Below are 23854 nucleotides of genomic sequence, written 5' to 3' on the forward strand. Positions count from 1 at the left end.
TTCGTTTCTTATATGATATTATACATGTTTCCATGTCATTCCCAAAGCATCCCACCCTCACCCTCTCCCACAGAGTCCAAAAGACTGTTCCATACATCTGTGTCTCTTTTGCTGTCTCACATACAGGGTTATCATTACCATCTTTCTAAATTCCATATATATGCATTAGTCTACTGTATTGGTGTTTTTCTTTCTAGCTTCAAGCACTAATTTCATACAAAAGAAATTCAGCTTTTTGTTTTTCATTTTGTAGGGAATGACTATTCGTCCTCTTGTTGACTTATTAGATGTGACAAAAAGAGGAGAGACCTCTCCAACTGTGAGTGAACAAATTCTCATTCGGGTAAGATATCTATATATCATGTATGTCATCCTGTTGACTGGAACTAACCCTTGTATATTAGGTCTTTACATGTTAGGTCTTTTTATACTTGAATTTCTCTAATAAAAGGAGATGTGATTTTCTGAATAGGTATTTATTATATTGGGCTTCCTAGGTGGATCAGTGGGTAAAGAATCTGCCTGCAATGCAGGAGATGCAGAAAATGTGTATTCAATTCCTGGGTTGGGAAATTCCCCTGGAGGAGGGCATGACAACCCACTCCAGTATTCTTGCCTGGAGAATTCCATGGACTGAGAAACTTGGTGGGCTGAAGTTCATAGGGTTTCAAGGAGTCGGACATGACTGAGGCAACTGAGCACACATGCATGCACACATTTGTTATATTGTAATGATCTGTAATTTGAAAATCAGTCAATCAGTTCTTTTGATAAGTGATAAGAACAATGAAAGTCTGAATGTTAGCATTTGCTCGTGAGAGAGTAACAGAAAAGATAGCTGTAGACTCCCAAGTGGCAGGAGGAAATAAACTGCAAGTGCAAGTGAAAGTCACTCAGTCATGTCCAACTCTTTGCGATCCCATAGAGTATAGAGTTCATGGATTCTCCAGGCCTGAATACTGGAGTGGGTAGCCTATTCCCTCCTCCAGGAGATCTTCCCAACCCAGAGATTGAACCAAGGTCTCCCACATTGCAGGGGGATTCTTTGCCAGCTGTGCCACCAGGGAAGCCCAGTGGCAGACATTTCTTCCTTCTCTATACAAAATTAAAAGAGGCTTCTTTTAATTCTGTGTTGAAGACACCTGGTTCTGCCTTGAGCTAACCAATGTATTTTTCTTATGGAAATGTTTTTCTTAAACTATGTTAATGAAACTATGCATTCGCTTTGGAATCTGCCTTTCTTCAAAATGGTTCCGCCTAAGACCTTTCCTTTTCTCAAACTTTGGGATGAGAATGGCTCAACAAACCAGTATTCATGGCAATTGTTTTATGGTCAAGGGATGACATGGTACCTCCTCTCTCAAAAATGCATATTGTGGGAGGGGGGCCTGGTGAAAATCCCTCAGCCTTGAAGCGTCTCTCTTATCTGGTTAATAGCTTTCTATGACCTAAATCAAATCCCTTATGATTATACAATGGAAGTGAGAAATAGATTTAAGGGACTAGATCTGATAGATAGAGTGCCTGATGAACTATGGGCAGAGGTTCATGACATTGTATAGGAGACAAGGATCAAGACCATCCTCATGGAAAATAAATGCAAAAAAGCAAAATGGCTGTCTGGGGAGGCCTTGCAAATAGCTGTGAAAGAAGAGAAGTGAAAAGCAAAGGAGAAAAGGAAAGATACAAGCATATGAATGCAGAGTTCCAAAGAATAGCAAGGAGAGATAAGAAAGCCTTCCTCAGTGGTCAATGCAAAGAAATAGAGGAAAACAACAGAATAAGACAGACTAGAGATCTCTTCAAGAAAATTAGAGATACCAAGGGAACATTTCATGCAAAGATGGACTTGATAAAGGACAGAAATGGTATGAACCTAACAGAAGCAGAAGATATTAAGAAGAGGTGGCAGGAATACACAGAACTGTACACAAAAGATCTTCATGATCCAGATAACCATGATGGTGTAATCACTCACATTCACCTAGAGCCAGACATCCTGGAATGTGAAGTCAAGTGAGCCTTAGAAATCATCATTATGAAAAAAAACTAGTGGAGGTGATGGAAATCCAGTTGAGCTATTTGAAATCTTGAAAGAAGATGCTGTGAAATATGCCAGCAAATTTGGAAAACTCAGCAGTGGTCACAGGACTGGAAAAGATCAGTTTTCATTCCAATCCCAAAGAAAGACAATGCCAAAGAATGCTCAAACTACCGCACAATTGCATTTATTTCACATGCTAGTAAAGTAATGCTCACAATTCTACAAGCCAGGCTTCAGCAGTGTGTGAATCATGAACTTTCAAATGTTCAAGCTGGTTTTAGAAAAGGCAGAGGAACCAGAGATCAAATTGCCAACATCTGCTGGATCATGGAAAAAGCAAGAGAGTTACAGAAAAACATCTATTTCTGCTTTATTGACTATGCCAAAGCCTTTGACTGTGTGGATCACAATATACTGTGGAAAATTCTGAAAGAGATGGGACTACCAGACCACCTGACCTGCCTCTTGAGAAATCTGTATGCAGGTCAGGAAGCAAGAGTTAGAACTGGACATGGAACAACAGACTGGTTCCAAATAGGAAAAGAAGTACGTCAAGGCTGTATATTGTCACCCTGCTTATTTAACTGTTATGCAGAGTACATCATAAGAAACGCTGGGCTGGAAGAAGCACAAGCTGGAATCAAGATTGCCTGGAGAAATATCAATAACCTCAGATATGCAGATAACACCACCCTTACGACAGAAAGTGAAGTGGAACTGGTACATCATAAGAGACGCTGGGCTGGAAGAAGCACAAGCTGGAATCAAGATTGCCTGGAGAAATATCAATAAACTCAGATATGCAGATAACACCACCCTTACGACAGAAAGTGAAGTGGAACTGAAGAACCTCTTGATGAAAGTGAAAGAGGAGAATGAAAAAGTTGGCTTAAAGCTCAACACTCAGAAAATGAAGATCATGGCATCTGGTCCCATCACTTCATGGGAAATAGAAGGGGAAACAGTGGAAACAGTGTCAGACTTTATTTTTGGGGGCTCCAAAATCACTGCAGATGGTGACTGCAGCCATGAAACTAAAAGACGCTTACTCCTTGGAAGGAAAGTTATGACCAACCTAGATAGCATATTGAAAAGCAGAGACATTACTTGATAACAAAGGTCCATCTAGTCAAGGCTGTAGTTTTTTTTCAGTAGTCATATATGGATGTGAGAGTTGGACTGTGACAAAGGCTGAGCGCCGCAGAATTGATGCTTCTGAGCTGTGGTTTTGGAGAAGAGTCTTGAGAGTCCCTTGGACTGCGAGGAGATCCAACCAGTCCATTCTGAAGGAGATCAACCCTGGGATTTCTTTGCAAGGAATGATGCTAAAGCTGAAACTCCAATACTTTGGCCACCTTATGTGAAGAGTTGATTCATTGGAAAAGACTCTAATGCTGGGAGGGATTGAGAGCAGGAGGAGAAGGGGACGGCAGAGGATGAGATGGCTGGATGGCACCACTGACTCGATGGACGTGAGTCTGAGTGAACTCCGGGAGCTGGTGATGGAGAGGGAGGCCTGGAGTGCTGCAGTTAGTGGGGTCGCAAAGAGTCAGACACAACTGAGTGACTGAACTGAACTGAGCAGCCATAAAACACCTTGCTAAAAACTAGCAATGGGGCATTCTTTCTGCTCCTTTCTGATCTCTATGTCAGAAGCTTTCCCTATCTCTGTTATGCTTTAATAAAAAAAATAGCTCCAAGTAGTCAAGCCTCATCTTTGACCCCCAATAGAAATCCTCTCCTCTGGAGGTCACAATTCCTGATGTAACACAAAGCTTGCAGCAGCAACCTTTCACTCTGTTACTGTGCAGCTTCCCACATTCTCTTAGGAAAGTTTTTAACTTTTTTGTGCACTTGGTTTCCTAATCAGTAAATTTGAATGGCTATTTACATTATCTCTGAAGGCCTATCCAGGTTGAATAACCTATGATTTATGAATGTTTTTAACTGTAAATTATGTGTTTTGGGTTTAACATATTAATTCTAATTCTAGACTAAATTATCCAGGAGCTGAGTTGATTTTCTGTTTGTTAATCCTTATGTAGTTGGAAAATTTTTCTTGGGATATTTTAGCCTTTGGTGGAGTTTTTAATATACCACCAAAGATTGAGAAAGTTAAAATTTTCTATATTCAAATTGCAAAATATACTCTTTGACATAGAGTTTCAAAATTACCTAGAGTTTAGACATAAATGCCTAATTTCTTCATTAGAAGTAAGGAGAATATCAGAGAAATGTAAAGATGTGAACTCTATCACTTGCTTTTGTCTTATTATAGAAATAGATTTTTTTTTTTTGCTTATCTTGGATGGGCTTTTATATAATGTAGCAATAGGAATATTGAAATATAGAGAACGTTAAGAATCCTATCAAGATATTCTTATTTTTATTAATATGGAAAAATTGGGGGAATTTTTGTCAAAGGGAAAGGCTAGTTTGTCTACCTTACCTTTAACTTCAATATGGCACAGACTGTAATTTTCTGGGATACATTTTCGGCACATATGATGGCTTTTTATATGTAAAATAGTTGTTTTATTAATAATTATCTGCCTAAGAGGGCTTCCCAGTGGCCCTAGTGGTAAAGAACACACCTGCCAATGCAGGAGACATAAGAGACATGGGTTCAATCCCCGGGGTGCAAAGATCCCCTAGAGAAGGGAGTGACAAACCACTGCAGTATTCTTGCCTGGAGAATCCAATGGACAGAGGAGCCTGATGGACTATGGTCCATAGAGCTGCAAAGAGTTGGACACGACTGAAGCCACTTAGCACACATGCATGTGCCTAAGAACATATACAGATAAGCATGATTAGCTCAACTGATTACATTCTTCTTTCAAATTTTAATAGCTAATTGCCCAAGTTGTAAAATAAGCATTTATTGATAATTTTATTACAATTGAAAGATGTTTTAGGTTATTTTTAGGGAAAATCATATTTTTCCTGTGTTATTCCTAACATATGGATGAGTTTTAATGACTGTGAAATATATGTTATATTGATAAAACATAATATAGCCAATTTATAGGACCAAGTCAAATTTTATTTTCTTATTCAACTTTTAATTTTAAAGATGTCAAGTGTACAGATTTCAAACCCAGTTCAATGAATATGTATATACCATTTACCTCGACTCTCTGTTGCATTTGCCACATTTGTTTTACCACTCTCTATCTACGTTGGTACGCATTATTACTGTCATTGGCTGAATGATTTGAAATTAGATTGCAGACGTCCTGATTATTCACTTCTAAATGTTTTAGCATGTATTAATATTTTTAAGTAAAAGGACATTCTAGTACATACCACAATTGTTTATCAAATTCAGAAAGTTTAACAGTAGTGTTATCTAATTTAATTCCATATTCACAATTTTTCCAAATTTTCCAATACTTTATAGTATTTTTCTCCTCATCTAGGATCATGCATTGGATTTATTTGTCATATCCTTTCAGTTACCTTTAATCTAATACTGTTTTTCAACTTTTTGTTACTTTTTGTGACACTGGCATTTTTGGAAAGTTCATGAAGATATTTTGTATTAATAGAATATCACTCAAGTTGGGTTTATTATTTCTTCATCAATATATTCAGTTTATTTATTGTGATGTTATGTCAAATTAAACTTTTAATCTTAGCACTTAAATTCCTTTTTTAACTGCTTTCTTTCCCCACTCTTGATCTACATCTAGCCAACCTTCTTTTTTTGTAAATCTCTTATAAAGTTCTTTATTTTCTCCTATACATGTTACTCATGATGTTCCCATTACAAAGAATGATTTATTTTTTCCATACATAACCTCATTTCTTCTAGGGCAAGCTCACACTGCACATTTTCATATAATCCTTCTCTAAATTCATATTTTTCTATTTATTTCCTAAATATTCCTTTTTTTTGCTGCATTTATACATATACACATGCCAAGTTTAAACTGAATTATCATGTATGTGCTTTTAACTTGCCTCTCCAGTTTGGTTCTGTATCCTTCAGAAACAAGAATTTTGCCTTTTACATCTTTTATTTCTTTCACTTTACCAGACCTAGACTTTGGTAGTTGAATGAATTTATCATTTGATACTGATTAATATGTATATTTTCAATTTTAAATGGAGTGTCTCTAATGCTTATGCTAGAATTATTACAAACATTCTTATTTATAAATACAGATTCTCTTTTTTATGCTTACCCTGAAAAGAGTTTAGGATTAAAAAAAACAAGCAGCTCAGATGAAATCAACAATTTTGAAGATGATTTTAAGAGATCCTTTTATTTAGTATTAACTAACAAAGTTCCTCATGTATACTATATATTTAGACATATATTTTGTTTTATTTCAGTTCTTTGATCATTTGCTGGCTGGCATAGAAGATATATCAGGACACTGGGGACAATATTACTGGAAAGACAAGTGAGGATTTGCCAAAAGTATGCTTGTGTACATGCACAAAAAAAATGGAAATCAGCCTGTATATCTTTCTGTATGTTTCTGTTGGGAATAGTTAAGATTTACTCATTCACATGTTTAAAAAATGATGACAGCTAAAGAAACAAAGATCTTTCTTTTTCTTATCATGAAGGATATGACCAACCCTAAGTCCAGACCTTAAAACTAAATAGTGTGCCATAAAATTCTTAGACCGTCCTGGGGTGGGAGGTATTATGCACAGTTCCAGAGAAAGTGATTTTACATCAAATCATGTCACTATCCTAAATAAAGTCTCTAATATCTTGTCACTTAAAGCTTAACCAAATTTTTTAACCTCAGTTTATAATTCTAACTACTGTTAGCTTCCTTCCACATCTCATTCTATTCTTTCTGCCATATACCATACTGTAGTCATGTCTTTACTAACACATTAAGTTCAGCATATTGTTACCTTAAAGCCTTTGTGTAATGTTCCTGTTGCCTGAAATTCTCTTCTACTTGATCTTTGCATGCCTAATAACTTCATGTCATTTAAGCCTTGGCTAAAATTTCATTTCCTCAAAGAGTTATTCCCTTAATATTAATTCTTTATTATATCAGAATTATCTGATATTTTAATGTTTTTCTTTATTAAATGATATTTTATTTTAATCTTAAAAATACAATTCATATAAAATAAATCATTCTTGTAAGTTTCTCTCAAACTAATATATAAGTGGCAAAAGGACAGAGACCTTGTTTGCATTAAGTTCTGTAACTGTAGCACTTAGAAAAGTTCCTTCTACATAATAGGTGTGCATGTGTGTATGCTAAGTTGCTTCAGTCCTGTCCAACTCTTTGTAAGCATATGGACTGTAGCCCTCCAGGCTCCTCTATCCATGGGATTCTTCAGGAAAGAATACTGGTGTGGGCTGCTGTGCCCTCCTCCAGGATATCTTCCTGACCCACGGGGTTGAACCCATGTCTCTTAGGTCTCCTACACTGGCAGGCAGATTCTTTACTTCTAGTGCCACCTGGGAAACCCTACATAATAGGCACCAGATAAATATTTTAAAATAAAGAAGTGAATGAGTGAATTATAAAAGGGATGCTTTTAATGCTGATATTAAATCTAATATGAGATTTTTAATCCAAATATTTAAACTATTCTAAATTAAGACCTATTCGTAAGTACCCTGGTAGCAACACATATTAAAATTTGCTGCTTCAGCTTAGATTCCTTGCAGGAGCTGTGTAAAAAACCAAATACAGTTTTAGCAGCAAACACTTGGCACAAGCAGTAGGGTCGATACTTTGTCGATATCCATTTATGCCACATTACAGGAGAGATGGCTTCTATTGTGAAGTTAAGATCGGAGAACCAAGAGAAATTTTACTAGTGTTCATCCTCTAAGAAAGTTAATTTTAAACTCTGAAAAGGAAAAATTCATTTACCCTTCTTATAAATGCAAAGGATCTAACAAAATCATTTTTTCCATGTTTTATTTGGATGCATGTTTTTGATCATAGAGAAAGGATGTAAACCATGATAAACCATGATTGGGACTTGTTTGTGTGTGTTACTCCCTCAGTCGTGTCTGATTCCTTGCGACCCCATGGACTGTAGCCCACCAGGCTCCTCTGTTCATGGGAATTCTCCAGGCAAGAATACTGAAGTGGATTGCCATTCCCTTTTCCAGGGGATCTTCCTGACCCAGGGATCAAATCTGGATCTCCCACACTGGAGGTAGATTCTTTACCATATGAGCCACCAGGGAAGACCCTACACTTACTGTCTTGCCCTTTCTAATAATTCAAACAGCCTAGAACTTTTTTCTTTTTTTTAATAAACAGTTTGAGCTAATTACCTAGTTCTCTGTTTAAGTATGTTCCATGTGGTTTTATGCAGTGACTTTTGTCGTCAGAAGAGCTACACACACACTTCGAAGACTTTATACTTAGGGTCATCTCCTTTCCTTCTCCCTTTGCTTTCACCTGTTGTACACAAATATCCTCCTCCTCTAAAGTAGAATCTCTACCATGTCCCATAAATTTATGGGTCCAATTTTTTCATTGGCAAAAATTGCTATTTAACATTCTAAAGTTTTGTGTGTGTGTGTGTGTGTGTGTGTGTGTGTGTTTTGATATTGCCATCTACTGTCTTCCTGAGCAAATTTCATGTTGACGGCTTGAGCCTAGAGTCAAGGTGGCTTTAAACTCCTGGAGCATCAGAAAGTGACTTTAAAGTATGTAAACATTTAAAAAAGTAGACCTCAGGAAATATTCAAGATTGCAGTGATTTTGAAAAAAAAATATGAACTTATTGCCTATAAATCTATATTTAGCTGGTATTTTCACTGAAGTGTTGTGAAACCGTAGTTTAACATGGTTTATTTTTCATTTTGTGAGTTTAAATTCAGGTTCCTTAAGCAAATATTTAATTCTGGTGTTCCATTCCTTTCCCCATTCATTGAAATAAACTATATTTCAGCGGCCTTCTATGAAATATAGACCCTATGTGGCTAATACTTCTGTCTTTGGTGTAAATATTTTTTCTTCATAAGTCTATACTTCCCTTGGCTTGATTTACGATAGTGGGATAAATCTAAAGCTTCAATTTCCTAATAAAGACATTTGAAATTAGAATTTCTTATGTTTTTTTTTCTTCTCTTTACACCAAAGAATGATTTTTCCATTTAAACAAGTTACATGTGAAATAGGCAGTGGGTGAAACAGTTCTGGGACCTTCAAACTATAGTATAAAAATTCCTGAAAAAAAAAAGGCACTAATTTCCTGGAATTTTTATTTTATTTACTTCTTGAACAGATTGGAGTATTTGAACAGCAAGTATCTGCAGAAGATTTTGCTCAGAGAATATGATCAGTCCAGATCAAGCATTGTGCTTCTTTACGAAAAGCTTGAAAGAAAACATGCCATAGAGCTAGCAGAAGCAGGCCAGTTAATACACACACCATCTAGTACATCTTTGCTGTAAGTGTGTGCATGTGTGCAGTGCATGCATGCATTTATGCATGTGTGTGTCTGTGTTTTCATTGGTTTAGTGAAATATCGAACAAAAATTACAGAATTATTTAAAGTTCTATCCCTTTAAAGTACAATCATCTTTCCTTGCAGCATGTCCTGGGAAATATGAAGCAGAACTCAGATAAAACTAAGGATGTTTGAGTAGCACAAGCTGCATTGTTTAGCAAACAATGGTGAACAAAGCTTAATGGAATAAATTGTCTATGAAACTTCAGCTTATAAGAGTTTTGAAATGTTCTCTATCTTTAAGAAATACATGTCTGCATTTTTATTTCATTTAAAGACTCATGTTGGGTAAAATAATTTACTATTATCTTTTATTGATTAAGGACTGAACTGAGTGTTAAAAGGTATTTAATTTTTCTTTTTCATTTTGCTGAAGAGAATAAATAGAGAAAATATAATTTGGAGATTTCTTTGCTGTAGGTCTTTAGGCAGTTGTTAGGAGAGAATAGATAAGATCTTGAAAAGGGAAAATGAAGCAAAGGGAAAGAAAATTATGTTACTATGAATAATTATTAACTGCATTTGGTGTTTGAGTAGGAATTGATGTTTTCCTGCATCATGAAATTTTGAGGAGGGAGGAGGTTCTTTTATTAATTTTTAAATATATTTTTAAGATCCTTCAAGAATAATTTGTTTTAACAGGTATGAGGCAACTGTAGTTGCATATTTAGTCTAGGACAAAAGGATTAATTACCTTACCCTAAGGCCCATCATGCATAATCAGAAAGTGCAGATTTGACAGGAATGTATTTCACCAGTGGATAGCTCATTTCTCTATTTTACATTCAGAAGTTGGGGCCTCAATATTTAGCCATTGTTTTATTGGGTAGAACACTATTATAGCCCTTAGATATACATGGTATATACTGACATGGAACTATATCCAAGACATAATATCAATTAGAATTAGAATACTGAGAAATAACAGTGTAGCATGATCACTTTTGTAGAAAACATAATTTATATACCTATATCTGTATGTGTGCATAAATAGTCAAAAAATGTGTACACCAAGAGTTAATTGTAGTTTTCTCTAAGTAATGAAATTGCTTAATTTTTGTGTTATTCTTTATATTGTTGTGTATTTTTGGTTATGCATACATTAATTTTAGGAAAAAAAAAAAACAACCCTTAAATCCTTTGAGCAAAGGAAATAGTTAAAATCAAAAGCAAAACAGAACTTAAGGGAAAAAAAAAAAAAAAAAGATCCCAAACTCCACGGTGTAAAATGGGAGTCCTCTTGGTTCCAAACAGTTGACCAAAGTTAAGTGATGTTTTTCTCAGCAATAAGTTAGCAAATAAACACTGGAATAGGATATCAAAATATAGTACAAACAATTTTTGTTTTCAGAGATTATTAATTAGAATATAGCAAATTTTTTCATTGTTGAGTTTATGACTTGACTTTTTAAAGTGAACTGCACCAGAAGACCTACTGAAGTATTTTCTGCTATAAAGTATTACTGATATTGTCTCAGCTGAATCTTCTATATTAAATGGAAGTGGCTGGCTACGGGGAGGGAAATGTAGATGGATAACAACTGTTATGCCATAGACTCTTGAATAAACCAGGCTTTGGACGTATTTAGGAATATTAACATTTTTCTTTTAAGCCAGGTACAAATAACCAAAACACAATTAAGAGCTAAACATAAATTTGATGCATTTGAACAGTATACATAACAATTCTGATTAATTCAGGACTTTAAGTGTGAATTCTATTTTATGCAAATCACACAAATAGGCTCACATCATTGTCTGAAATTACCTCAGAAATGCTGACATTTCCCTTTGAAATAGTAATATAAATCTGGCATTAATATTAGGATAATAAGTATGAAAACTATTTGGTAATTTATAAGTCTTTCTTAAAGATAATATATTTCAGAATTTGAATGGAGACTAAAGCTTCAATTGCATAATTGTTATAAAAATATTGTAAGTTTGTTTATATAGGAAAAGTCAATTCAACTATTGTTAGATGGTAGCAGACTTTAAAATTTCAAGCCACTTCATACCCATTAGAATGGCTATTTAAATATATATATATATATATATATATATATATATATATATATATATATCTCAAGTATTGGACAGAAAACAACATGTGTTGGCCAGATTGTGCTGGCATTGGCACCTTGTTGGGGATATAAATGGGTGAGGCCTCTGTGGAAGATGATACAGTGATTCTTTCAAGAAATTTAAACAGAATTACCATATGACCTAGCAATTCCACCTGTGGGTATTTACCCAAAAGAAATGAAAGCAGAGACTTGAACAGATATTTGTACACCTTTGTTTGTAACAGCATTACTTACAATAGGCAGAATGTGGAAGTGACCTAAGTGGCCGTTGATGAATGAATACACAAATTGTGGTAAATATATTATATATATGTATATACACATCTTTTAGTATTTGACTTACCTCAACCATAATTCCATCACCTTCACTAGGTTTGTTCATAGTGATGCATCCTAAGGGCCATTTGACTTTGCACTCCAGGGTGTCTGGCTCTAGGTGAGTGATCACACTGCCATGGTTATCTGTGTCATTAAAATATTTTTTGTATAGTTCTTCTGTGTATTCTCACCATCTCTTCTTAATATCTTCTGCTTCTGTTAGGTCCATACCATTTCTGTCCTTTATCGAGCCCATCTTTGCATGAAATATTCCCTTGGTATCTCTAATTTTCTTAACAAGAACTCTGTTTTACCCATTCTATTGTTTGCCTCTATTGCTTTACATTGATCACTTAAGGAAGGCTTTCTTATCTCTTCTTGCTATTCTTTGGAACTCTGCATTCAGATGGGTATATCTTTCTTTTTCTCCCATGCCTTTGGCTTCTCTTCTTTTCTCAGCTGTTTGTACGGCCTCCTCAGACACCCATTTTGCCTTTTTGCATTTCTTTTTCTTGGGGAAGATTTTGATCTCTGCCTCCTGTACAATGTCATTAACCTCTGTCCATAGTTCTTCAGACACTCTGTTTATCAGATTTAATCAAATCTATTTGTCACTTCCACTGTATAGTCATAAGGGATTTAATTTAAGTCCTACCTGAATGATCTACTGGTTTTCCCTACTTCCTTCAATTTCAGTCTGAATTTGGCAATAAGAAGTTCATGATCTGAGCCACAGTCAGCTCCCAGTCTTGGTTTGCTGACATGAAGAGCTTCTCCATTTTCGGCTCAGTTCAGTTGAGTTCAGTCACTCAGTTGTGTCCGACTCGGTGACACCATGGACTGCAGCACAACAGGCTTCCCTGTCCATCACGAATTCCCAGAGCTTACTCAAGCTCATGTGCATTGGGTCAGTGATGCCATCCAAACATCTCATCCTCTGTTGATCCCTTCCCCTCCTGCCTGCAGTCTTTCCCAGCACCAGGGTCTTTTCCAAAGAGTTAGTTCTTCCCATCAGGTGGCAAAAGTATTAGAGCTTTAGCTTCAGCATCGGTCCTTCCAATGAATATTCAGGACTGATTTCCTTTAGGATTTTCTGGTTGGATCTCCTTGCAGTTCAAGGGACTCTCAAGAGTGTTCTCCAACACCAAAGGTCAAAAGCATAAATTCTTCAGTGCTCAGCTTTTTATATGGTCCAACTCTCACATCCATACATGACTACTGGAAAAACAACAGCTTTGACTATACAAAGTTGTGTCAGCAAAGTAACATTTCTGCTTTTTAATACTCTAGCTTTGTAATAGATTTTCTTCCAAGGAGCAATCTTCTTTTAATTTCATGACCACAGTCACAATCTGCAGTAATTATGGAGCCCAAGAAAATAAAGTCTGTCACTGTTTCCATTGTTTCCCCATCTATTTGCCAGGAAGTGATGGGACTGGATGCCATAAATTTATTTTTTATGTAAATTTATTTATTTCAATTGGAGGTTAATTACTTTACAATATTGTATTGGTTTTGCCATACATCAACATGAATCCACCACAGGTATATATGTGTTCCCCACCCTGAACCCCTCCCATCTCCCTCCCAGAACCATCCCTCTGGGTCGTCTCAGTGATTCAGCCCCAAGCATCCAGTATCATGTATTGAACCTGGACTGGCGAATCATTTCATATATGATATTATACATGTTTCAAGGCCATTCTCCCTAATCATCCCACCCTCGCCCTCTCCCACAGAGTCCAAAAGACTGTTCTATACATCTGTGTCTCTTTTGCTGTCTCGCATACAGGGTTATCATTACCATCTTTCTAAATTTCATATATATGTGTTATATACTGTATTGGTGTTTTTCTTTCTGGCTTACTTCACTCTGTGTAATCGGCTCCAGTTTCATCCACCTCATTACAACTGATTCAAATGTGTTATTTTTTAATGGCTGAGTAATATTCCATTGTGTATATGTACCACAGCTTTCTTATCCATTCATCTGCTGATGGATATCTAGGTTGCTTCCATGTCCTGGCTATTATAAACAGTGCTGCAATGAACATTGGGGTACACGTGTCTCTTTAAATTCTGGTTTCCTCAGTGTGTATGCCCAGCTGTGGGATTGCTGGGTCATGAGGTAGCCCTATTTTCAGTTTTCTAAGGAATCTCCACGCCGTTCTTCATAGTGGCTGTACTAGTTTGCATTCCCACCAACAGTGTAAGAGGGTTCCCTCTTCTCCACACCCTCTCCAGCATTTATTGCTTGTAGACTTTTGGATCTCAGCCATTCTGACTGGCATGAAATGGTACCTCATTGTGGTTTTGATTTGCATTTCTCTGATAATGACTGATGTTGAGCATCTTTTCATGTGTTTGTTACCCATCTGTATGTCTTCTTTGGAGAAATGCCTATTTAGTTCTTTGGCCCATTTTTTGACTGGATCGATTATTTTTCTGGAATTGAGCTGCAGGAGTTGCTTGTATATTTTTGAGATTAGTTGTTTGTCAGTTGTTTCATTTGCTCATATTTTCTCCCATTCAGAAGGCTGTCTTTTCACCTTGCTTATAGTTTCCTTTGTTGTGCAGAAGCTTTTAAGTTTAATTAGGTGCCATATGTTTAGTTTTGCTTTTATTTCCAATATTCTGGGAAGTGGGTCATAGAGGATCCTGCTGGAATGTATATCAGAGAGTGTTTTGCCTATGTTCTCCTCTAGGAGTTTTACTGTTTCTAGTCTTAGTTTAGATCTTTAATCCATTTTGAGTTTATTTTTGTGTATATTTTGAGAGAGTGTTCTAGTTTCATTCTTTTACATGTGGTTGACCAGTTTTCCCAGCACCACTTGTTAAAGAGATTGTCTTTTCTCTTTTCTTGCCTCCTTTGTCAAAGATAAGGTGTCCATAGTTGCGTGGATTTATCTCTGGAATTTCTATCTTGTTCCATTGATCTATATTTGTGTCTTTGTGCCAGTACCATGCTGTCTTGATGACTGTGGCTTTGTAGTAAAGCCTGAAGTCAGGCAGGTTGATTCCTCCAGCTCCATTCTTCTTTCTCAAGATTGCTTTGGCTTTTCGAGGTTTTTTGTATTTCCATACAAATTGTGAAATCATTTGTTCTAACTCTGTGAAAAAACTGTTGGTAGCTTGATAGGGATTGCATTGAATCTAAAAGTTGCTTTGGGTAGTATACTCATTTTCACTATATTGATTATTACGATCCATGGACATGGTATATTACACCATCTATTAGTGTCTTCTTTGACTTCCTTCACCAGTGTTTTATAGTTTTTTTTTTTAATAGGTCTTTTGTTTTTTTAGGTAGATATATTCCTAAGTATTTTATTATTTTCATTGCAATGGTGAATGGAATTGTTTCCTTAATTTCTCTTTCTATTTTCTCATTATTAGTGTATTAGGAATACAAGGGATTTCTGTGTGTTTATTTTATATCCTGCAAATTTACTATATTTATTGATTAGCTCTAGTAATTTTCTGGAGGAGTCTTTAGGGTTTTCTATGTAGAGGATCATGTCATCTGCAAACAGTGAGAGTTTTGCTTCTTGTTTTCCAATTTGGATTCCTTTTATTTCTCTTTCTGCTCTGATTACTGTGACCAAAACTTCCAGAACTATGTTGTATAGTAGTGGTGAGAGTGGGCACCCTTGTCTTGTTCCTGACTTTAGGGGAAATGCTTTCAATTTTTCACCATTGAGGATAATGTTTGCTGTGTGTTTGTCATATATAGCTTCTATTATGTTGAGGTACGTTCCTTCTAGTCCTGCTTTCTGGAGAGTTTTTATCATAAATGGATGTTGAATTTGTTCAAAGGCTTTCTCTGCATCTATTGAGATAATCATATGGTTTTTATTTTTCAGTTTGTAATGTGGTGAATTACATTGATTGATTTGCAGATGCTAAAGAATTCTTGTATCCCTGGGATGAAGCCCACTTAGTCATGGTGTATGATCTTTTTAATGTGTTGTTGGATTCTGATTGCTAGAATTTTGTTGAGGATTTTTGCATCTATGTTCATCAGTGCTATTGGCCTGTAGTTTTCTTTTTTGTGGCATCTTTTTCAGGTTTTGGTATTAGGGTGATGGTGGCCTCATACAATGCGTTTGGAAGTTTACCTTCCTCTGCAATTTTCTGGAAGAGTTTGAGTAGGATAGGTGTTAGCTCCTCTCGAAATTTTTTGTAGAATTCAGCTGTGAAGCCATCTGGACCTGGGCTTTTGTTTGCTGGAAGATTTCTGGGTACAGTTCCAATTTCCATGCTTGTGATGGGTCTGTTAAGATTTTCTCTTTCTTCCTGGTTCAGTTTTGGAAAGTTTTACTTTTCGACGAATTTGTCTATTTCTTTCATATAGTCCATTTTATTGGCATATACTTGCTGATAGTAGTCTCTTATGATCCTTTGTATTTCTGTGTTGTCTGTTGTGATCTCTCCATTTTCATTTCTAATTTTATTGATTTAATTTTTTGCCCTTTGTTTCTTGATGAGACTGGCTAATAGTTTGTCAAATTTATTTATCCTTTTAATGAACCAGCTTTTCATTTTGTTGATTTTTGTTATAGTCTCCTTTATTTCCTGTGCATTTATTTCTGCCTTAATTTTTAAGATTTCTTTACTTCTACTAATCCTGGAGTTCTTCATTTCTTCTTTTCCTAGCTGCTTTAGGTGTAGAGTTAGGTTATTTATTTGACTTTTTTCTTGTTTCTTGAGGTATGCCTGTATTGCTATGAACTTTCCCCTTAACACTGCTTTTATAGTGTCCCACAGGATTTGGGTGGTTCTGTTTTCATTTTCACTCATTTCTGTGCATATTTTGATTTCTTTTTTTTTTAAATTTATTTTTTATTTTATTTTTTTTTAATTTTAAAATCTTTAATTCTTACATGTGTTCCCAAACATGAATCCCCCTCCCACCTCCCTCCCTATAACATCTCTCTGGGTCATCCCCATGCACCAGCCCCAAGCATGCTGTATCCTGCGTCAGACATAGATTGGCGATTCGATTCTTACATGATAGTATACATGTTAGAATGCCATTCTCACAAATCATCCCACCCTCTCCCTCTCCCTCTGAGTCCAAAAGTCCGTTATACACATCTCTGTCTTTTTTGCTGTCTTGCATATAGGGTAGTCATTGCCATCTTTCTAAATTCCATATATATGTGTTAGTATACTGTATTGGTGTTTTTCTTTCTGGCTTACTTCACTCTGTATACTCGGCTCCAGTTTCATCCATCTCATCAGAACTGATTCAAATGAATTCTTTTTAACGGCTGAGTAATACTCCATTGTGTATATGTACCACAGCTTTCTTATCCATTCATCTGCTGATGGATATCTAGGTTGTTTCCATGTCCTGGCTATTATAAACAGTGCTGCGATGAACATTGGGGTACATGTATCTCTTTCAATTCTGGTTTCCTCGGTGTGTATGCCCAGCAGTGGGATTGCTGGGTCATAAGATAGATCTATTTGCAATTTTTTAAGGAATCTCCACACTGTTCTCCATAGTGGCTGTACTACTTTACATTCCCACCAACAGTGTAGGAGGGTTCCCTTTTCTCCACACCCTCTCCAGCATTTATTGCTTGCAGATTTTTGGATCGCAGCCATTCTGACTGGTGTGAACTGGTACCTCATTGTGGTTTTGATTTGCATTTCTCTAATAATGAGTGATGTTGAGCATCTTTTCATGTGTTTGTTAGCCATCCGTATGTCTTCTTTGGAGAATTGTCTATTTAGTTTTTTGGCCCATTTTTTGATTGGGTCGTTTATTTTTCTGGAATTGAGCTGCAGGAGTTGCTTGTATATTTTTGAGATTAGTTGTTTGTCAGTTGATTCATTTGCTATTATTTTCTCCCATTCCGAAGGCTGTCTTTTCACCTTGCTTATATTTTCCTTTGTTGTGCAGAAGCTTTTAATTTTAATTAGATCCCATTTGTTTATTTTTGCTTTTATTTCCAGTATTCTGGGGGGTGGATCATAGAGGATACTGCTGTGATTTATGTTGGAGAGTGTTTTACCTATGTTCTCCTCTAGGAGTTTTATAGTTTCTGGTCTTACATTTAGATCTTTAATCCATTTTTAGTTTATTTTTGTGTGCGGTGTTAGAAAGTGATCTAGTTTCATTCTTTTTCAAGTGGTTGACCAGTTTTCCCAGCACCACTTGTTAAAGAGATTGTCTTCACTCCATTGTATATTCTTGTCTCCTTTGTCAAAGATAAGTTGTCCATATGTGTGGGGATTCATCTCTGGGCTTTCTATTTTGTTCCATTGATTTATATTTCTGTCTTTGTGCCAGTACCATACTGTCTTGATGACCGTGGCTTTGTAGTAGAGCCTGAAGTCAGGCAGGTTGATTCCTCCAGCTCCATTCTTCTTTCTCAAGATTGCTTTGGCTATTAGAGGTTTTTTTGTATTTCCATACAAATTATGAAATTATTTGTTCTAACTCTGTGAAAAATATCGCTGGTAGCTTGATAGGGATTGCACTGAATTTGTAGATTGCTTTGGGTAGTATACTCATTTTCACTATATTGATTCTTCTAATCCATGAACATGTTCTATTTCTCCATCCATTAGTGTCTTTTTTGATTTATTTCATCAGTGTTTTATAGTTTTCTATATATAGGTCTTTAGTTTCTTTAGGTAGATATATTCCTAAGTATTTTATTCTTTTCATTGCAATGGTGAATGGAATTGTTTCCTTAATTTATTTTTCTACTTTCTCATTATTAGTGTATAGGAATGCAAGGGATTTCTGTGTGTTGATTTCATATCCTGAAACTTTCTTATATTCATTGATTAGCTCTAGTAATTTTATGGAGGAGTCTTTAGGGTTTTCTATGTAGAGGGTCATGTCATCTGCAAACAGTGAGAGTTTTGCTTCTTCTTTTCCAATTTGGATTCCTTTATTTCTTTTTCTGCTCTGATTGCTGTGGCCAAAACTTCCAGAACTATGTTGAATAGTAGCGGTGAAAGTGGGCATCCTTGTCTTGTTCCTGACTTTAGGGGAAATGCTTTCAATTTTTCACCATTGAGGATAATGTTTGCTGTGTGTTTGTCATATATGGCTTTTATTATGTTGAGGTACGTTCCTTCTAGTCCTGCTTTCTGGAGAGTTTTATCATAAATGGATGTTGAATTTTATCAAAGGCCTTCTCTGCATCTATTGAGATAATCATATGGCTTTTATTTTTCAATTTGTTAATGTGGTGTATTACATTGATTGATTTGCGGATATTGAAGAATCCTTGCATCCCTGGGATAAAGCCCACTTGGTCATGGTGCATGATCTTTTTAATACGTTGTTGGATTCTGATTGCTAGAATTTTGTTGAGGATTTTTGCATCTATGTTTATCAGTGATATTGGCCTGTAGTTTTCTTTTTTTGTGGCATCTTTTTCAGGTTTTGGTATTAGGGTGATGGTGGCCTCATACAATGAGTTTGGAAGTTTACATTCGTCTGCAATTTTCTGGAAGAGTTTGAGTAGGATAATCGTTAGCTCTTCTCTATATTTTTGGTAGACTTCAGCTGTGAAGCCGTCTGGACCTGGGCTTTTGTTTGTTGGAAGACTTCTGATTACAGTTTCAATTTCCTTGCTTGTGATGGATCTGTTAAGATTTTCTATTTCTTCCTGGTTCTGTGTTGTAAAGTTGTACTTTCTAAGAATTTGTCCATTTCTTCCATGTTGTCCATTTTATTGGCATATAATTGCTGATAGTAGTTTCTCATGATCCTTTGTATTTCTGTGTTGTCTGTTGTGATCTCTCCATTTTCATTTCTAATTTTATTGATTTGATTTTTCTCTCTTTGTTTCTTGATGAGTCTGGCTAATGGTTTGTCAGTTTTATTTATCCTTCCAAACAACCAGCTTTTGGCTTTGTTGATTTTTGCTATGGTCTCTTTTGTTTCTTTTGCATTTATTTCTGCCCTAATTTTTTAGATTTCTCTCCTTCTACTAACTCTGGGGTTCTCTATTTCTTTCTTTTCTTGTTGCTTTAGGTGTAGGGATAGGTTATTTATTTGACTTTTTTCTTGTTTCTTGAGGTATGCCTCTATTGCTATGAACTTTCCTCTTAGCACTGCTTTTATAGTGTCCCACAGGTTTTGGGTTGTTGTGTTTTCATTTTCATTCATTTCTATGCATATTTTGATTTCTTTTTTGATTTCTTCTATGATTTGTTTGCTATGCTTGAAATGATTTCGATGTTTTTAAATTTATTAAAGTTAGATGTATGGCCTAGGATGTGATCTATACTGGAGAACATTCTGTGAGCACTTGAGAAAAAGGTGAAATTCATTGTTTTGGGGTGAAATGTCCTATAGATATCAATTAGATTTAACTGGTCTATTGTATCATTTAAAGTTTGCGTTTCTTCGTTAATTTTCTCTTTAGTTTATCTGTCCATAGGTGTGAGTAGGGTATTAAAGTTTCCCACTGTTATTGTGTTATTGTTAATTTCCCCTTTCATACTTGTTAGCATTTGTCTTACACATTACGGTGCTCCTATATTGGGTGCATATATATTTATAATTGTTATATCTTCTTCTTGGATTCATCCTTTGATCATTATGTAGTGGCCTTCTTTGTTACTTTTCATAGCCTTTGTTTTAAAGTTTATTTTATCGGATATGAGTATTGCTACTCCTGCTTTCTTTTGGTCTCTATTAGCGTGAAATACCTTTTTCCAGCCCTTCATTTTCAGTCTGTATGTGTCCCTTGTTTTGAGGTGGGTCTCTTGTAAGCAGCATATAGAGGGGTCTTGTATTTGTATCCATTCAGCCAGTCTTTGCCTTTTGGTTGGGGCATTCAACCCATTTACGTTTAAGGTAATTATTGATAAGTATGATCCCATTGCCATTTACTTTATTGTTTTGGGTTCGGGTTTATACACCCTTTAGTGTTCCTGTCTAGAGAATATCCTTTAGAATTTGTTGGAGAGCTGGTTTTGTGGTGCTGATTTCTCTCAGCTTTTGCTTGTCTGTAAAGCTTTTGATTTCTCCTTCATATTTGAATGAGATCCTTGTTGGGTACAGTAATCTGGGCTGTAGGTTATTTTCTTTCATCACTTTAAATATGTCTTGCCATTCCCTCCTGGCCTGAGGAGTTTCTATTAAAAGCTCAGCTGTTATTCTTATGGGGATCCCCTTGTGTGTTATTTTTTATTTCCCTTGCTGCTTTTAATATTTGTTCTTTGTGTTTGATCTTTGTTAATTGTATTAATATGTGTCTTGGGTGTTTCGGCTTGGGTTTATCCTGTTTGGGACTCTCTGGGTTTCTTGGACTTGATTGATTATTTCCTTCTCCATCTAGGGAAGTTTTCATCTGTTATCTCCTCAAGGATTTTCTCATGGTTTTCTTTTTGTCTTCTTCTTCTGGAACTCCTATAATTCGAATGTTGGAGCATTTCATATTGTCCTGGAGGTCTCTGAGATTGTCCTCATTTCTTTTAATTCATTTTTCTTTTTTCCTCTCTGATTCATTTATTTCTACCATTCTATCTTCTATTTCACTAATCCTATCTTCTGCCTCCATTATTCTACTATTTGTTGCCTCCGAAGTGTTTCTGATCTCATTTATTGTGTTATTCATTATATACTGACTCTTTTTTATTTCTTCTAGGTCCTTGTTAAACCTTTCTTGCATCTTCTCAATCCTTGTCTCCAGGCTATTTATCTGTGATTCCATTTTTATTCCAAGAGTTTGGATCAGTTTCACTATCAATATTTGGAATTCTTTCTCAGGTAGATTCCCTATCTCTTCCTCTTTTGTTTGGTTTGGTGGGCATTTCTCCTGTTCCTTTACCTTCTGAGTATTCCTCTGTCTCTTCATCTTGGTTATATTGTTGCGTTTGGGGTGGCTTTTCTGTATTCTGGGAATTTGTGGAGTTCTCTTTATTATGGAGCTTCCTTACTGTGGGTGGGGTTGTATCAGTGGCTTGTCAAGGTTTCCTAGTTAGGGAGGCTTGTGTTGGAATTCTGGTGGGTGGAGCTGGGTTTCTTCTCTCTGGAGTGCAGTGGAGTGACCAGGAATGAGTTGAGTTGTCAATGGTTTTGGAGTAACTTAGAGCTGCCTGTATATTGAAGCTCAGGGGTGTGTTCCTGTGTTGCTGGAGAATTTGTGTTGTATGTCTTGCTCTGGAACTTGTTGGCCCTTGGGTGGAGCTTGGTTTCAGTGTAGGTATGGAGGCGTTTGATGAGCTCCTATTTATTAATGTTCTCTGAATTCTGGAGTTCTCTGATGTTCTCAGGCTTTGGACTTAAGCCTCCTGCTTCTGGTTTTCAGTTTTATTTTTACAGTAGCCTCAAGACTTCTCCATCTATACAGCACCAATGATAAAACATCTAGGTTAAATATGAAAAGTTTCTCCACATTGAGGGACACCCAGAGAGGTTCACTGAGTTACATGGAGAAGAGAAGAGGGAGAGGGTAGTTAGAGGTGACTGGAATGAGATGTGGTGAGATCAAAAGGGGAGTTAGCAAGCTAGCCAGTAATCACTTCCTTATGTGTGCTCCATAGTCTGTACTTAGAGGTATTCATGGAGTTAAATAGGGAAGAGGAGAGGGAGGAATTAGACAGAGGTGGCCAGAAGGATAAAAGAGGGAAATGAAAAGGAGAGAGACAAATCCATCCAGTAACCAGTTCCTTCAGTGTTCTCCACTGTCTGGAACACACAGAGATTCACAGAGTTGGATAGAGAAGAGAAGGGGGAGGGAAGAGACAGAGGCCACCTGGTGGAGAAAAAGGAGAGTCCAAAGGAGGAGAGAGTGGTCAAGCCAGTAATGTGGCTCTCAGGTAAAACTGGGTAGTGAAGTTTGTGTTTTTAAATGTAGAAAAATGACCACAAATACAAAAAAGCAAAGATTAAAAATCTAGAGTAGAGGTTGGATTTTCAAAAATATTAAAGAAAAGAAGAAGGGAAAAAGAAAAAAGAAAAAAAAAAAAACAAGAAAACCAAAAAAACACAAAAAACAAAAAACAAAAAACAAACAAAGCCACAAGAATTATTAAAACAACAACAACAACAACCACACAAAGACTATATATGGTGATTGCTTTAAAAAATAGTCTTTTTTTTGAAAAGTAATAGTAGGTTATAGAAATAAAAATTAGCGGAGAAATAGAAGACTTAACAATTTTAAAAAGTTAGAGAAAGAAAGAAAAAATAGAAAAAGAAAAGAAGAAAAAACAACCCCACAAGAGCATGAACAAAAAACAAACAAAAAAAGGAAAAAAAAGAAAAGGAATGATTGTAAAAAATAGTAAAGATATATCTAGCCCTTTCTCTGGTGTTGTGGACATTGTGGGGTCACTTCCAAGGCGGTTCCCTCTGTTTAACTTCTTCTGTTTGCTGGTCTGTTCAGTATCTGATTTCCATCCTGACACAGGGGGGCGGTGGTGGACACTGTTTTTTTTTTTTTTTTTTTTTTTAGGCTTACTTGTTCAGTCACGCTGTGTGGAGGGAGGGATGCTGCAAACAAATAGCACTGTCCTGTGCACACAGTGTCTCAGCCTCGCTGGGCCTGTCCCTGCTCGCGGCACACAAACTGTTCCGGCTCTACTATGCTCGGCTGGGAACCGTCTGAGGCCGGCCCTAGGCTGCGTGCACCTCTCTGGACTAAGCCTCTCAGGTTCGGCACTCAGGTAGCCCTCAGAGGCGCAGATTCAGTTGGGACTGCGTTTTTTGCCCTTTCCAGGTCCGAGTAGCTCAGGAGTTTGGCGAGTGTGGTCGCCAAACTTGTCGCCTTTCGTGTCTCTGCTGCTCAGTTTTCTGAGTGTACCACTGGTGCCCCTTGTGAGGCAGATGGTGACTGTCCAGCACCCCCAGAAGTCTTAGTAAAGAAGCTTGCTTGCAGTTTGGTAGGTAAAGTCTCTCCAGGGCTGTGATTGCCCCTCTCTAGCCCTTACGGCTCTGGCTGCCTGTCCCCGGCAGGGGATG

The 23854-nt window shown here is 36.5% G+C and overlaps 1 protein-coding gene across 1 annotated transcript in view; it reads left to right on the forward strand.

The window, feature by feature from the left end:
* The window catches only part of LOC138930752 (sodium/hydrogen exchanger 2-like), a 72004-nt gene extending 48503 nt beyond the window's left edge, over positions 1 to 23501 (forward strand). The window contains exons 6-7 of the mRNA XM_070291194.1: positions 254 to 343; positions 23349 to 23501. Of these exons, the coding sequence (XP_070147295.1) occupies positions 254 to 343; positions 23349 to 23501 (243 nt within the window). The remainder of the gene's footprint in view (positions 1 to 253; positions 344 to 23348) is intronic.
* The last annotated feature ends 353 nt before the right edge of the window (positions 23502 to 23854 follow it).

The sequence above is a fragment of the Ovis canadensis genome, chromosome X (genome assembly GCF_042477335.2).
Source record: "Ovis canadensis isolate MfBH-ARS-UI-01 breed Bighorn chromosome X, ARS-UI_OviCan_v2, whole genome shotgun sequence".
NCBI lineage: Eukaryota > Metazoa > Chordata > Mammalia > Artiodactyla > Bovidae > Ovis > Ovis canadensis.